This window comes from Stegodyphus dumicola, chromosome 1, assembly GCF_044657685.1.
Source record: "Stegodyphus dumicola isolate Sdum_Otavi_A_Nest chromosome 1, ASM4465768v1".
Lineage (NCBI taxonomy): Eukaryota > Metazoa > Arthropoda > Arachnida > Araneae > Eresidae > Stegodyphus > Stegodyphus dumicola.
The window spans coordinates 190954249-190970558 of NC_140768.1; the positions used below are offsets into that span (position 1 = coordinate 190954249).

Below are 16310 nucleotides of genomic sequence, written 5' to 3' on the forward strand. Positions count from 1 at the left end.
ATCCGAAGATAGGATCCACGCCACGTGTCACCAGACTAATCTTGCTATTTAGCAGAAAGGATCCAACGCGCTTGTTCATCAGACTGATCCTGATATTTAGAACAAAAGATCTGTCAAACTTGTGATTAAACTGATCCTATCAACTGAAATAAAAGATATGTTGTACAATAATTCTCCAACGTTACGCTACGCTGGAATCTAACTTTGCGTATAAATATATATAAACTTGCACTAAATCATATTAAGGGTTAAAAAACACTTGCTTAAGAAATGTATTTTTTATACATATCAATACAAAATAGAATTAAAAATAGGCTATTCTTTACTTCGATACCGATGGCTTCATAAAATTGAAAAAAACTCATCTATTTATTGTTATTCAGCTTCCAACTGAGCGATTTTATTCTGTAGAACATTTTCATAGCAAGCTATTATTTTTTTATTCTATGCCTTGGAGTTAGAGAGTGTTCCTCATCAGGGTCTACGTTCTCCAAAATTTGTAAACTTTTTTTCATTTCAGCTGAGATCTTCTGTCAAGTTTGCAACTGTGATATGCTTTTCTGGCGGGTCTGGGTCTAAGCTATCAACTTCTTCAGTAGCGATTCGATTTGCTAAGCTATCTTTATAAGCCGATCGATTATCAGCTCTTTGCTATGTGCATCTAATAGCTTGCTGATGTCATTACAATCTATCTCTTAATTGTTTAGGAAGCCTGACAATTAGTATTGAATAAACGATTTGATTAGTCTCTTACACTTGTTTGCCTCGCTGTTGAAAAAGAATGGACAAATTAAACACTGGATTATATCCAAACGTCTTTACCAGACAGCTGATTATTTTGCCTTATAGAGTTGTAAGATTCCAAACCTTGGATGCTACTGCAATGTGTCTGGAACGTCGAGAGCTGCTAAGCGAATCATCGCTTTAGTTCAGTAGACAGAGAATAGAAACTCGAGAAGGGTTAATTGCCCTTTATTATTCCAAATAAAGTTTAACAGATGACAACTTTCTTGGAGTTTACATTAAAGCCTCCACTCGGGCTTGAACTCAGGGAACTAAGAAATAAAACTTAACTAATCTTAACTAAAAAGATATAGCCGAAGTTATCAAAATTTTAGCAGAGATGGCTATCAAGGGCCTAGATTACGGCCGAGCGTAATAATAGCTTGTGAGAGAGTATCGCCAAAAGGCATCTGTATCGCGCCTAACGCGCGCTGATCAGAATCTCAGGCTCTCTAGCGAAGTCAGTAGAACTTCACAGTTAAATACTTCTTCCCCCTCATTTGCATTGAAACGCGATTCTGAAAATACGTTCTGACCGGAAGTTGTAAACTGAAATTAAGGCAAGACAGGTTGCCTTAATTTGTTAACTCAAAATCCAACGTTTCGTTAAATGAGCCTTGAATGTTTTGGTTACTTCTGAGTTCATCGTTGACAGAAGATCGTTCTGGTTGGAGGCAAAATAAACCCATCTTTCGCGCCGTGTTGAAATCTAATAAAGGTGACAGGCAGGTTGCAAGAAATTTCCTCCTTCTTTACAGTGTACTTTCGTTACATAATTCAAAGCACATCCGGCTAGCGGTCGAAAGTTCCAGAGTTCGAATCCCGCGAGAACATAGCTCGTTTTTTGTATTTCCTGCTTCGAAAACCTAATAGATCAGGGCTTCTCAACCAAGGGAAAATTCCAGAAAATTCCAGGTGTGGGGAATTTCATAGTTTAAGGGGTTGCGGTCAGCCTTTTATGTACCTGTTAAGTATTAAATTTCAGTTTATTAATATAAAAATATAATTTTATTTATGTTTTTTTATTTATCAACATTTTCTACAGTTTTTATTATTTAATTTATAAAATGTATTAAAATATAATCTAAATTTAAATAAATATAAATGTATTTTTAGAGTCCTGGAAAGGAGACGGAGGGAGTTATCTTCTAACAATGGTGAAAGGGGAAAAAAATGGTTGAAACATGGGAAAAAAAATGGTTGAGGACCCCTGGAAAGGTTCTATGATGTGACCATAAGCATCACTTTATTTAGAAAGAAATTTATTTAGACTGGTTGAAACATTTGACTTCGAGTATAAAGAAATGACCAAGTTAGTCTTCAAAAACCAAATCTTTTACTTAAGCTATGAAAGAACCATGTAACATCCAGTTCGTATAAGTGGAGGTAGCCTAGTGGGATGTTACTCTACCTATCATTACATTAATCTTGCCATTTGAGAGAAGAGGTCCGACTTGTCTGTCGTATCCTACTACTGAATTCTTAGTTCCTATCACATTGTGGAAGAAACGTGCCTTCGCACCTACCGTTAGATTGAGCCTACCATTTAGAGGAAAGGATCCAAGATGCTCGTCGTCATACTGATTCTGTCATTTGGAATAAAGGATACGATACGAATGTTGTCAAATGCAAGTTACGACTTTTTTAAAAGGATCTGTCGAGCCAGTTGCCAGCTGAATCCTATCATTCTAAAGAACGAATTTGTTTCTCTTAGTTTTAGGCATATCCTGCTATTTGGAAGAAAGTTTGAAAGTATTCGTTAGCTAGACCCTATCATCATCGAACGTGTGTTATATCAAATATAGCACCAATTGGATTTGTGTGTTATGTTATAAACATGAAGGATAAGTTTAAAAAGATTATGTCCTGTTAAGACTTAAAGGATAATAGGTTTGGTACAACGCATCGAAATAAAATCTCACAGAATTCCACCTACCATAAGAGATCCAGCATGGAGTCCAGGATGACGCCTTTGCGACCAGACATACTCGATTGCGGCTGTATTTTGCTGGATGTTATCTTCCGGCCAGGATGCACCACATGACCCGCTGTCGCACCCATGATAGCGGAGAAAGTAGAAAGTCCCAAAAAGAAAGCGATGGTGATCGCCACCATCTTTGCATCTCCTCCTTTCCTTAAGCTTGACACACCTGGGTAAAGAAAACGAAAATCAAGCGTTAAGACGCATGAAAAATTAATTTGTTTTGAAGAAACTCTGCCTGTTACTTGCTCATATTCTCACATGAGAAACATTTACAAAACCGTTGTTTATTTTATTTGTTTATTCTATTACATTCAGTTTTATTTACCTTTTTATATATAATAACTCATTTTTCAACGAATATGGGAGAAAAACTCATTTTACTATAATTTGTTTCATCAGAAAAGTAATATTGCTTTCAGTTAATTAACAGTTCTTAGATGTTACAAACAAAGATAAAAAAACACCAGAGAAATTTGTTTCCAGACGAAGATGAGGAAAGTCTTTTATTCGTCTTCAACATTAAGAACATATTAAATCATAAACATAAGAAAGTTGATAAGTTAGTGACGTGACAGACGATAATTGACATGGCCGAGTGAATCATTTAAAATGTTGTTGGCTTTACCATAGGTATTTATTTAATAGCGCCTTGCAACAGTTAATTATTCTATACCATGAATATGATATATGAAATAAGCTTCTAACATCTTATAATTACGTCAGCTGTAGAATTATTAACTTTTCTTTGTATTCTGTCGTCTGCATTAAAAATAAAACCTAATGGTTGTGAAGAAATTTTATAGTAGCATTAAAACCGAATTCATATATATATTTACGCATTTCTAAAACTTTTGTTCAGATAGTGATAGGATTTTCTAATATTTTGATGTTTTTCTTTTTATATCATTTATGTGTCAAAAGGAAATGCAAAATGAAACACCACAGCCTTTGAATTTGAATTCAGTTCTTTCCTAATTGAGATTTAAGATTCAGAAGCAAAGATTTTTGTTTTAGAAGATGACAAAGAAAGACATTATTTTTCTTTAAAAAGCGAAGCAATTCATTTACATGATTTATATATTTTTCATTCAAACTTTTAACATTTTCTTAGCTAAAAAGTAACGGTAAAGTTTTCTCTGAGGCATTACACCCGAAAATGATACTTCCAGATTGCGGATTATTATTATTGTTGTTATTAATTAGTGTTATTAAATGTATGTATACATTTGGGGGCACGCCTAATTTCTTTTCATTTTCTCTATGTGGAAAGCATAGAAATTTAAAAAGAATTAATTAAAATTTGAAATAATTATTCAGTAAGAATTTAATAATTCAGTAGGAACTAATTACAATGAAATAATATTGAGCAAATGACAGGCATGGGTGTATAAGGTGTTTCTCCCGCCTTCTTAGCGAGCCTTCGTGGTGTAGTGGTCTGCACGCGTAGCGCGTAACTGAGAGGTCCGCGGTTCGATTCCCAGCGAAGGCGTTGCATATTTTTCCTCTTGTCTGCTTCCAATGTTTCGGTTCCAGGTGTTTCGAAATTTAGCTTTATAATACACAGAATGTTCAAGAACCAAGTTTAATAGACGGCGAAATGGGATTAAAAAAAAAAAAAAAAAAAAAGAAGTTAAATATCATCACGATTGTTCTCCATTGTTTAAACTACTTTTCTACGAAATCCCAATCATCACCAGGCCGTTTGTCTAGTGATGATTGGGACGATTTTTCTGGACGAAGCCAGATCATAATTCTTGTTATTCTTGTTGTTGTTCAGATATCAAATCTTGGTTTTTTGCCGTTACTCAATTCGGTAATGCCGCTCTTAAATTTCCACTTGCTCATAATCGAAATGTTGTACGCTGCAGTAGTTGAATTTCATGTCAGTAGAAACCACGTGTTAGCATTCAAGAGAATTAGCAAGGAAAAAAATAGTAAATGGTTTTTAAATAGAAAGAACTATTTTGAAGCAAATTCAAAATAATACCACATTTTATGTTATGTTATTATATATAAGCATGAATAAATGATTCTTGTAACTCTTTATTTTGTACTCTGGAAAATATACCACTTTCCACAAATTCACCATGCGATGCGATTCTGAGTTTTCTAACGTGTATTTCCCACTTCATTTATATGGTTTTTATATTAACACTCCAAAAGAGACAGTGAGACTTCTCGCTGCCTTACCACGCGTGTGCTTTTCAGTCAGTTCCTGTCTGCCTTTAAGACCAGAACTTAAGTTCTCGCTGATACTTGAAGACGTATTGTAGTTTCCTACATTCTGCTCACTACATACGTAGAGTTAAAAGGCCAATCTTCGCGTTATTAGTCTTTGTAAAGTATCTTAGTTCTTATTAAGTTAAGTTAGTTTTACTTCTTATTTTCTACGATTTTGACCATAAGTGCTGGTCTTTGTATTCCGAAGTGCGGGAACGGCTGTACGCTGTGAGAAATTAAGGATGACTTTAACCCTTCGTCTTTCTACTGTACCTTCTGCACATACACGAGCATAGTTTCAGCAAGCTCTTTGCTCCCATTTATTATTTCCCATTCAGGATTAGATGTTTCCAAAGGCAATTAGAAGGAATAGCAGTCCTGACACAATGATATGATGAATTAAATTTTATCCCCACAAACATGCTATTTCCTAGAAATAACGCTTTTCTGAAGCTACATATCTGATGAGTTTAACTACTAATAAATAGAAAATTTTGATTGTTTTTTTAATTAGATAAGATAAACTACGACTCAGAGAAGATGACTGGATGATTTTCAACCCTGGTTATTTTCGGCCAGTTTGTAGTAGCATAGTTTATTAAAAACGTCACTATCTTTTTTACTGTTGGCTGCTCTGCAGTTTATGATTTTGGAAACAAGCGAAGGAATCAGCTGTCTACAGATCTTTTCCCAGTCATCCATGATTTTCCGTGCCCACTGATGTTAGTTAAGCCCGGTCGAGAAACCATATCAATTCTAAGAGCAGTTGTGACTGCAACAATTGGGAGGTCAATATTTGCGACTATTTGTACGGTGAAGATTGTATAAAAAAGGAATGACCTGATAACGAGTTAGTGTCCCTTTAAACATCAAAGCTAGATGAGAGCATTGTTCACAAAACGGTCAAACACTGCTTGCGAACGAGTACAGATTTGTGTTAGAATATACAATAAGCGTGTGAGGACCTGAATAGAAGAAGGAACGCAGAATTAAGTCCATAAATATCCTTGAATTCCACTCTCCAGTGTAGTCAAGTGTAATGGTGTGAGCTGGATTTCCCTTCAGATATCGCACTGACCTGCATGTCTTTAAGAAAGGCTGATGTTACTTATGTTACACCTTCATGCTGTTAGCCACAAGAGGGCGCGGCCTTTTACATTTAATTTTTTATTGTTTTTCTTACCGCTTTGAGAATTTTTTGATTGAGATATAACGGCAACTACAGGAAAAAAAAATTGAATGTTCTTCTGTAAGCAAGCGAATTGTAAATAGCTGTAAATAAAATTTTTAGTGTCATAAAATGGCAAAGATTTCCAAGTGTCCTGCAGATGTTTTGAAGGAAAGGTAAGCACAAAGGTTTCTTTACCAAATATTGTTAGACGTTAAAGGTAAAGATAAGAAAATACAACTTAGAAAAGAAGCAAAAACTGGTGGCATCCTATATCAATCTGGTGTTTTATTATATTCGTGCGACGAAGTCACATGGCTTTGTACATAAATTGCTATTAAAAATTTATTACACCATTACCTCATCTTAAAATCACTATGTTTTTAATACTATATCTATTTATTCTCACTCCTGACTCCACCCACTTCTACCAGCCTCCCAGTACATCTACGTCTTCTTCATTTGACGCTTGCCTCCCCACCATGAAGCATCACATTTGAACTTCTGAGTTGGTATCAACAACTAATATGACTAAAATTGCCATGCATATAATTGCTATCACAATTGCTTGCATCTTCATTCACATATCAACATGGGGAAGGATTGATAATAAGCATAACTACAACTCATGAAGTTAAACTAGGATTTATTTATTTACATTAGAATGAAAAGAAAAGTAAAAAAAATAATCGTCAAAAAAGTTTAAACACGTCCGCCCTGAGCATCGTTCACGTCTCATCTCATCTGACCACACCTTAATCTAGATGGCGCTCTTACATAATCTTAGTTACAGTTTCCACATAATTCGGCTGTCCGACATAGTCCTCTGCCCTCAGATGACAAGAGCAAACAGTGAAATTTAACATATAAAAAGAAAAAATACTAATGCTGTTAAACTAAAAATGAAAATACTAAATTAATATAGATAAATGGAAATACTAAATTAAAACAGATAAATGGAAATACTAAATTAAAGAGATAAATGAAAATAATATTCTATCGAGATCTTCTAATATCAGCACCTAGAAAAATAAAAAAAAAATAATAGTTAGTTATTATAATCAAAGAAAAGATGGATAGCATTTAAAGTCCAAAGGTGTAGATCAGTTCATATGAGTAACTGTTCATAAAGCACTAAAATTTAGGTAATATGTTCTGATGAAGTCCGAGGTTTCATAAATTCGGCGCTGGTACTTGTTTTCGTGGGTCCATCGAAGAAACCACATTTTTCAACATCATAAGTGTTAATTTAGAAGTCAAACAACAAAAATCAGCGTTCATTTAAAAGTAAAACAACAAAAATCAGCGAAAATATTTTCAAATTTCACAGGACTAGTTTCGATGGTTTTACCGAATCATCATCCTCAGCTGCAAAAGCGCAAGAGGATGATGGTTCAGTAAAACCATCGAAACTAGTCCTGTGAAATTTGAAAATATAACGCTGATTTTTGTTGTTTGACTTCTAAATTAATATTTGTTCGGCGTGTTATTGTATCTTAATCATAAGTGTTATTTGGCTTGATTTTCACGATTTTATAGGGTCCCAGAAACTTGGGTTTCAGTTTAAGACCAGGTGCATATTGTGTACGCTTGATTGCCACTAGATCATGAAGTTGGAACTTCCGGGATGGTTTACGTCGCAGATTGTAAGTTTTACGATTTTATGCCTGCACTTTCAAAATCTGTTGGTTAGCTTTCTTGCGAAGATCATCACTAGCGTTGACGAAATCTGACTGGATCTCTGCATTTAACAGCTCTGTAAATTTATCATGATTAGTAGATTTCATTTTAGTTCCAAACATGAGTTCGAATGGAGTTGTGTTGATACTCCGTTGGTATGTTGAACTGATCACTCGCTGAACTTCACCGACGTGTGTATACCATTTTGACGGATTTTGAATCGATAATTTGGAAAGAATTTGCACGAGACAGTTCTGTAGTAAGTAGAATATGCTGGGTATTGTTGGTTGAACAATAAACATGAAAATCCTTTGAAGTAAATGCTGATCCTTTATCTGAAGTTATACGCGAAGGATTTCCAAAGACAAATTTTTGATTTTCCAATTTAGATATTACTTCGGCGCTATCAGTAGATTTTGTTGAGTAAAGCCATACAAACTTTGTGAAAGAGTCAACAACAGCAAATATATACTTGTTATTTTTATGAGTACTCTGGAGTGGTCCTAAATGATCAGTGTGATATGTGTGAAGTGGTACATCTTGTTTAGGTATAGAATGCAACATACCTTCTTGTTTACCACACTTACGATTAATTAGTATGCATGGAACACAATTAGTAATATAGCTGTCAATTTTATCTTTAAGTTTAGGTATATAAAATTCTTGTTTGACGAGTTCTTCAGTTCGTTTAGAAGCGAAATGTCCATGAAGATGTGAGTCCTTAATTATGTCACTCTGCATTGATCCTGGAACAACAATTACCTTCTGGAAATTTATAAAGTTTATCAGCTTCAATACAATAGTTATCATAAGGTTTAACTTTTAAGACTTCTTTGATAGCTCGGATGTGATCATCTTGCTGTTGAGCCTTTCGTATTTTCAAAATGAGGCTATCTTGAGTGATGACCATAACAAGGGATCTGCTTAAAATGTGTGTGCTGCTCAACATGTGTCATTCGTGTTCCATTTCTGTGTTCTATTTCGTAGTCGAAAGCTTCTAACATCAATGCCCAACGTGTTATTCGTGAATTTAAGTCTTTCTTGTTCATCGTCATTTTGAAAGCATTACAGTCAGTATTAATTTTGAAGTGTTTTCCTAAACGATACACTCTAAATTTTTTCAAAGCTTGAATTACAGCTAATACCTCAAGTTCGTAACTGGTGAATTTCTTTTCCGCGTCAGATGTCTTTTTGCTCATTTAATAGACAGGATGTAGGCGATGATCAATCATAGATTCTTTGCATGAGTATACAACCATAACCATGTATACTGGCATCGTTTGCTGATTATAGATGTTGAGTACGGGTTTTCCTCATAAACGTTGTTTCAAAAGATTGAAAAGCTGTTCTTTCGTTGTCACCAAAGTGGAAATCATTACCTTTCTTAAGGAGATCAGTTAATGGTTGAGCAATTCTGGAAAAATTGAGAATAAATTGACGAAAATATTCGGCAAGACCAAGGAAACTTTGTAAGTCTTTGTGACTTTTAGATTCAGGATAATTAATAACAGCGGCTGTTTTAAGAGGAGATGGGAACAGTTGCCCATTTTCGATGACATGACCAAGGAATTCAATTCAACGACTTAAAAATTTAGATTTCTTAAAATTAATTTCGAGTTCATAAGCAGATGTGAGAAGACGGATTTCAAACGCTGAATCCCTTCTTCTTCATCTTTAGCAGGAATTATGATATCATCAAGATACAGCAAAACATGACCTTGCAAGATTAAATCCTTGAAAACGGAATTTACAAATCTTTGAAATACAGAAGGAGAAGTACAGAGACCGAAAGGTACACGTAGAAACTGATATTGTCCATTATGTGTGACAAATGAAGTGTAATTTCGGCTGTTTTTGTCGAGACTAACAGGGAAGAAAGCATTTTTTAAAGCGATTGTAGTGAATGTACGAGCATCTTGTAGTTTGTCCAATAGATTTTCTATTAAGGGGTATCGATCTTTAACTGTTTTCTTGATTGATTTCCGATAGTCAATACAAACTCTAAAGTTGCCGGTTTTTTTTTCGTACTACTACAACTTGACTAGAATATTCGGAAGAACAAGGTTCAATTATGCCGTCGGCTAAGCAAGTTTGAATTTGCTTGTCTGAAATTTCTCTTTCGACAAAAGGTATTCGTCGAGGTCTGTGAAAAATAGGTGTTTTATCTTTTACTTGAATAGTCATCTCAATATTCATAGTTTTGGTTTTAAGAGGTCTGTAATCGAAGATAAGATTTTCAATAACTTGTTCTTTTGTAGTAGTAGGACCTATTTCTAGTTTAAATGTTTGATTAAGGGAAATTATTAATGTACACATCTTCCGGATCATTTTGTTTAACATGTTTAGAAATATGAACACCATCTTTGTTTATGTTAACTTCACCCTGTTTAAGAATATCTATGCCAATTATAGCGTCAAGTGGCATTACATTACTGTCTACAACATAAATATTAGGTGTAAACAATTCCGTATCTATTAAAATATCAGCTGTAAAATAACCCATTTGTTTAATTTTGTCATTGCCAAAGCCAGTGAGCATATTATTAAACACACTTAAACCGGAGTTCTCCATTTGTTTATAAATGTCGTTAGACAGAACCGTTGCTTCGTTTCCGGTATCAATGATAGCGGTGAGTGATATATCATTAATTTTGATTACTTTATGGAGTAAATTCTGGGCATGAAAGTTGATTGATGTGACAGCTTTCGTTTTTTCCGATGTTTCACTGTTGTTTTTGTCAGCATTTTGCTTCTGAGTTTTCTTAACACAAGTAAAGGATTTATGACCGAAATTTGATATTGGGTCCGCAATAAATATTTGGGTCCGCAATATTTGTAAAAACTTGGATAAATGACCAAACCCTACAATTATGACATTTCGATGACTGGTAATTACTGGAATTTGCTGAGAAATCTTTTCTGTCACGTAAAGCTAAAAATCTAGATTTCACGGGATTGAATTTTGCATTAAAAAAAAGATCAGAAATTGTTACATCGCATTTTGAATATGTGTTTCGCTTAAAATCTAAAACAAGATTTTCTGGCTATAAATTTAGAACAATTGAAATCAAAAGTGGACCATAGGATTTTGAATCCTCTTACAGTGAATCTAAATTTCGTATAGTGATATCGAGCTCATCATATAACTTTCTCAAAGCTGGAACCTTTTGAAGAATTTTTAACACTTTGCAAGTTTAAAAGTTTACTCAAAAGAATCAATTATAATATTATTACGTTTTCTTCTGACACCAGTTGTTACATTATTTTCTTCCTGCATGTTCGTACAGGGTTCGTAGATTTGGAGTGAATAACGACGACACTTGATGAAGTATCGAAACACACTTTATTTAGACAATATTGTCAGGACAGCTCCAAAACACGTTTTACAGTCGTCGATGAACTACTATAAGCACGCTGACACAATCAACGACACAGCCTTCGGGTTATCAGGCTATCACGGTGGAGACAGCTTCCTGCAAAGCACCCGACTCTGCTTTCCGGAGTACAGCAATCGACTCTGCTTGGTTGTTCTTGGAACTCCACGTACTCTCGAGACTCTGCACGCTACAACTCGCGATGCACTCGACGACACACGAGCACAGCTCCTGACTCTTCGGTTCAGTTTTTCCCGCAGCTCAACACGCTCTCTCGACGATGCACTAACCGCGATACACTAACAGACTCCTTCAGTGAACTCGACGACCCACGCACACACACTCTCGATGAGAGACACACTTACTGACTGCAGACCAGCACGGTTTATATAGCTTTCGGCTTGTGTTCGGGAACATTCTGGACTAAACCGGTAAGAATTCGTTCCAGAAGGTTCTCCAACCGTCCGTGGTATATCACCAATTTTGTCGCCAAATGGGCGATTTTTCGTCAAATGTGGCAACCCTGCCTTCTTTGCCCATTTTATGACAACCCTTAAACTGCTTTGCGGGGAAGCCATCTTACCGCGCCTGTACATTCGTAACAATATCTTTTCGACCAAAACGATCTTTAAGTAGTTTTACACATTTGTCAGTGGTTTTATCAGTTAATTGAAAACCAGATACTACACTTAAAGCTCCTCCAGTCAAGTATGTTTTTTAAATAGGCAAACTTTTAAATTTTCGAAAGTGAATCATTTCGATCGATAGTGGTTTCGAACGAATTCCAGAATTCATTCCACAATTTCGGATCTCCTGAATACGGTTTGATTGTTAACTTAGGAAGTTTAACTGAAGAGGGTAAATTTAAACTGTGAGGTTCACCACTGTGTAATTACAGTCAAAAGGGAGTATCCTTAAGAACTAGTTAGCGAATAATCGCTTAAGTTGGTGTGACAAGAAACAACAAGATGGAAGGGTAACTAACCCTTTATTATTCCAATAAGATTTAACAAAACTCCGCCTTGGAGTGTACAATAAAAGCCGATACTTGGGCTTAAACTTAAGAGACTAAGAAATAAACTAAAACTAAGAATAATTAAAGAGATATAGCCGAAGCTATCAAGATTCTAATCGAGTTGACCCCTTAACTCTATTTGACTGCGAAGCTTATCAAGGGCCTGAGTACGGCCGAGCATAATAACAGCTTTGAGAGAGACTAGTCAAAAGGCAGACGCGCGCAAATCAGAAACTCTAATTCTGTCTGACTCAGCACCTTTACCTTCACTCGCATTTGGTACCAAATACTGTGAGTTGTTGAGTTACCAATACATCAAGTATGCCTTAGGCCTTTCACGTTTGTATCAAAAAAAAAGATGTACTATTGGTACATCTATCACCCAGAGCGCGTAGAATGCATTCAAAAACTCTAAGGTTTGGAGTAATCTGGTCGTGGGGAAGCAAAAGTTTCCATAGATCTTAAGTTGTAAAACAATCTTTTACAAATGGTCGCATTCAGTCTCTGCTAGATATTAATTCGGAGTTATTTAAGAAGAAGCATTCTGAATTGAGAGCACTTTGTCACAGGATAGGAAAATAGTTTAAGTCTGCGTTCAATTATTAATATGCAGCGAAACGTCAAAGTTCAATCAGACTTTGGTCAAAAACACAAAGTTCATAAAAATTAGTGGAATTTGCATTCACACACGATTGTCTTTGGTCAAAAACACAAAGTTCATAAAAATTAGTGGAATTTGCATATTGTCTTTCGTCAAAAACACAAAGTTCATAAAATTTTGTAGAATTTGCAATCACTCAAAAGTCACATCACATGAAGACACGTTAAAAATTTATTCGCAGATACGCCCAAGTGGGCGTGTCAACGAAAAAAGTAGCACAATTTCCACTTCAAATCTTTAAATTAAACATAAAGTTTATAGTCATGAATACAAAATACGTGATTAAAAACGAAGAAAAATGAAATATTTACATATTTACAGTTACCAAGATGCGTTATAATATATTCTGCGGGGTTTTTTTTTACCACGCTTTCAATTGTAGGATCGTAGTCACACAAACTTCGGAGGAAGGCGTATCCTGAGTTACTTAAACTTTCGAAGAAATTATGAGACGAGATTACAGGAAAGGAACTTTAACTTAAAATTTAACTGTCAATAAAATTAACATAATCCTTACAAAACTATGATTCGGAGTACTGAACAGTTTTTCAGATGTCGATGAGTTAGTAAAACTCTATTTCTGTTTTAATAAACGTTTAAGGTTGTTAGTATACCTGACACATTTTTCTTGGTAATCAGTACTAGTGTTTACTTCTTCCTCAATTAAGTTTACATCAATGAAATGTTCAACTTGATTATCTAAGCACTTTAGTTTATTCATTTTCTCTATTAAAACTTCTAGATGTTCGTCAAATTGATGTTCGTCATCAAAGATGAAGAAGAAGGGATTCAGCGTTTGAAATCCGCCTTCTCAGTAGCATCTGCTTATGAACTCGAAATTAATTTTAAGAAATCTAAATTTCAAACATCTAGAATCAAACTTCTAGATAAGATATCACATATAACATTTTCACCTGCTAAAGCAACCAACATCAATTCTTGAAATTAGTTTAGTAGTACTGCTTCTTTCAATACTACATTTTCGTTTTAACTTTTCAAAATTTTCTTCTGAAGACATGTTTATTACTTGAAACAATTAAACAGTCAAAATGAAATTGATAAATGTTAACTGCTCACCTGTAATCCTTTTGTAAATAGGTGAACTTTATTAATCCAGATGTGATGGTGATCAGGATATCACTTCAGAATTTTTTAAAGTCATATGCTTATTAGCAACTCTTCATGAGCTGGAAACAGCGCGCGCGCTATCCCAGCAATAATTTGTCTTGATTGATTGATTGATCAAGATATTTAACATAATCCAGTTATGGGAACGGAATCGAAAACAAACTACTTTTGGCACCAAAATATGGGGAAAGATTGATGATAAGCACAACTACAACTCATGAAGTTAAACTAGGATTTATTTATTTACATTAGAATGAAAAGAAAAGTAAAAAGAATAATCGTCAAAACATTTTGAACACGTACGTCCTGAGTATCGTTCACGTCTCATCTCATCTGACCACACCCTGATCTAGATAATAACGTACTCTTACATTATCCACTCTTACATAATCTTAGTTACAGTTACAGTTCCCACATCAATATGCCATTGTTCGAAACATAATCCAGCATTTAGATGTGGGCAGGGCCTCCGATCCATGATCCCATTGCAACGAAAATTATTTAAAAGCTTGGTATATCACTTGGTAAAGTGATGAACTTGAAAAGATATCTTAGAATGTTTTCGTTAAACGAATTGCAACTTGAATTTGATTAGAACTGATGTTTGGGCTTTCAATTACATCCTTTAACTCAGCTTGAGTCTCTGTTTCTTATTCATAGAACTTACAGCGATATTTCTCACAATAGAACATGAAGCAATTTCCTCTCCTTTCGTGAAAATACGTGGCATGTAGCTTACATTGGCAATTCTAATCAGAACATTTTCTCTTTTTAAATCTATTAGGATAGACACAATAAAAAGCCCTTCCAAATGCGTATTTTCATTAGGGAAATCAGTATTTCCTATGCCTAGCTGTTCATAAATTTTCCTGTTACTTCTAATGCTACATTTTCTTTGAGAAAAAGATAATGATACTGTCATAAACAATTATCCTATAGCAGCACACTTTATGATCATTCACTCCAAATATCGATATCTCTTCATTACAGATGCATAGTTCGTTATTTCTGATATCTTATATATTTAGTTCGTGTGTGTTTAAGGAGAGGCATAGACTATAAGACAGAACGTGTTTTGCATCTCGAGGCCACGTTACTAGGTTGTTAGATAACACAGGCTTTGGAGTCTCCGGTCTTGCATTAGAATTGCCGACAGTTGATATCCATGCCTCTAACTCTTCAGACAACTTTGCGTTAATTGATCTGTGTAGCCTTTGGTTACTAGTTTATTTCAACTTAAATTTTACATTTGAACTTACTGTTATTTGTAAGTTATCTCACCAAATGGTTGGCATAGTTCTAAGCACAAAGTGTGCTTTTTGTTATTATTTAGTTTTAAATAAAAGTTCTTTACATCCTTCGTAAGTTTCACTTGCTACTTACTGATAATTCGCTCAACTAAGAGTTTGGACACTGAAAGATTGCAAAGAATACTAAACTCTACAAAACACCTTAGGAAGATTATGAAAAATGGAATTTTCTATTTCAGTGCAGTCTATACGATTCGGTACATCAGTAGAAACTGCAGCTAGCATTAAACTTCTCACAAAACATCTAAAAAACAGCTGAACCCCATAATGTGCTTAAGGACAAAGGAAGCTCCTAGCGCTTTCAATTCATTTATTATAAAGGAAAAAAGAATTAAATCCATAAAAACTATTCGCAGTAAATTGTCCAAGGTTAAACTACCCCAATTAGTTAGGCTATCAATATAAAATTAAGCGGAAGGAAACTACTGCCAGTCAAAACAGTTGAACTACGTGACCAAGACTTGATGGTTTGGGACAATTAGCTTCTAATGTCCGTCAAAGGGTTGGACATCCGCATTGATATTCAGCGGTCTTCAACCCATATGTCACGGTGAGAGGCAGCGCATTAAATTTACGCAGATCATTGAAAATAAAATTAAACTGAAAGATGAAAACCGATGACAAACATTTGACGTGGGGTGTGTGTCATATGATGTTGTGGCAAGGCTTGCCAAAGAGAGCGGATAATAAACACATGGTAACATAATGTAATATTCCGAATGTTTTGGAATGATTTCGCTAAGGATAATTCTAACGGGAAAAAAAATTACGAAAATACACTTTTTATCACATCAACTGTCGCAATCGTCGTTTTACACAACGCTCATACACCCAAGGGAGCGTTTCCTCCCTTTTTTTTAATGATTCATGACAGCTAGTTTTTTTATCATTAAATATTATTCTTGCTGCATTTTTTTCTTCGTACAACATTGCTAGCAACAAGAAAAGTATTATCCGAATTCCCGCGAGGGAATTTTTTGTCCTGCT

The 16310-nt window shown here is 34.9% G+C and overlaps 1 protein-coding gene across 1 annotated transcript in view; it reads right to left on the bottom strand.

The window, feature by feature from the left end:
- The window catches only part of LOC118187033 (excitatory amino acid transporter-like), a 119274-nt gene that overhangs the window by 75040 nt on the left and 27924 nt on the right, over positions 1–16310 (bottom strand). Inside the window, exon 3 of the mRNA XM_085824133.1 lies at positions 2720–2933. Within this exon, the coding sequence (XP_085680259.1) occupies positions 2720–2933 (214 nt within the window). The remainder of the gene's footprint in view (positions 1–2719; positions 2934–16310) is intronic.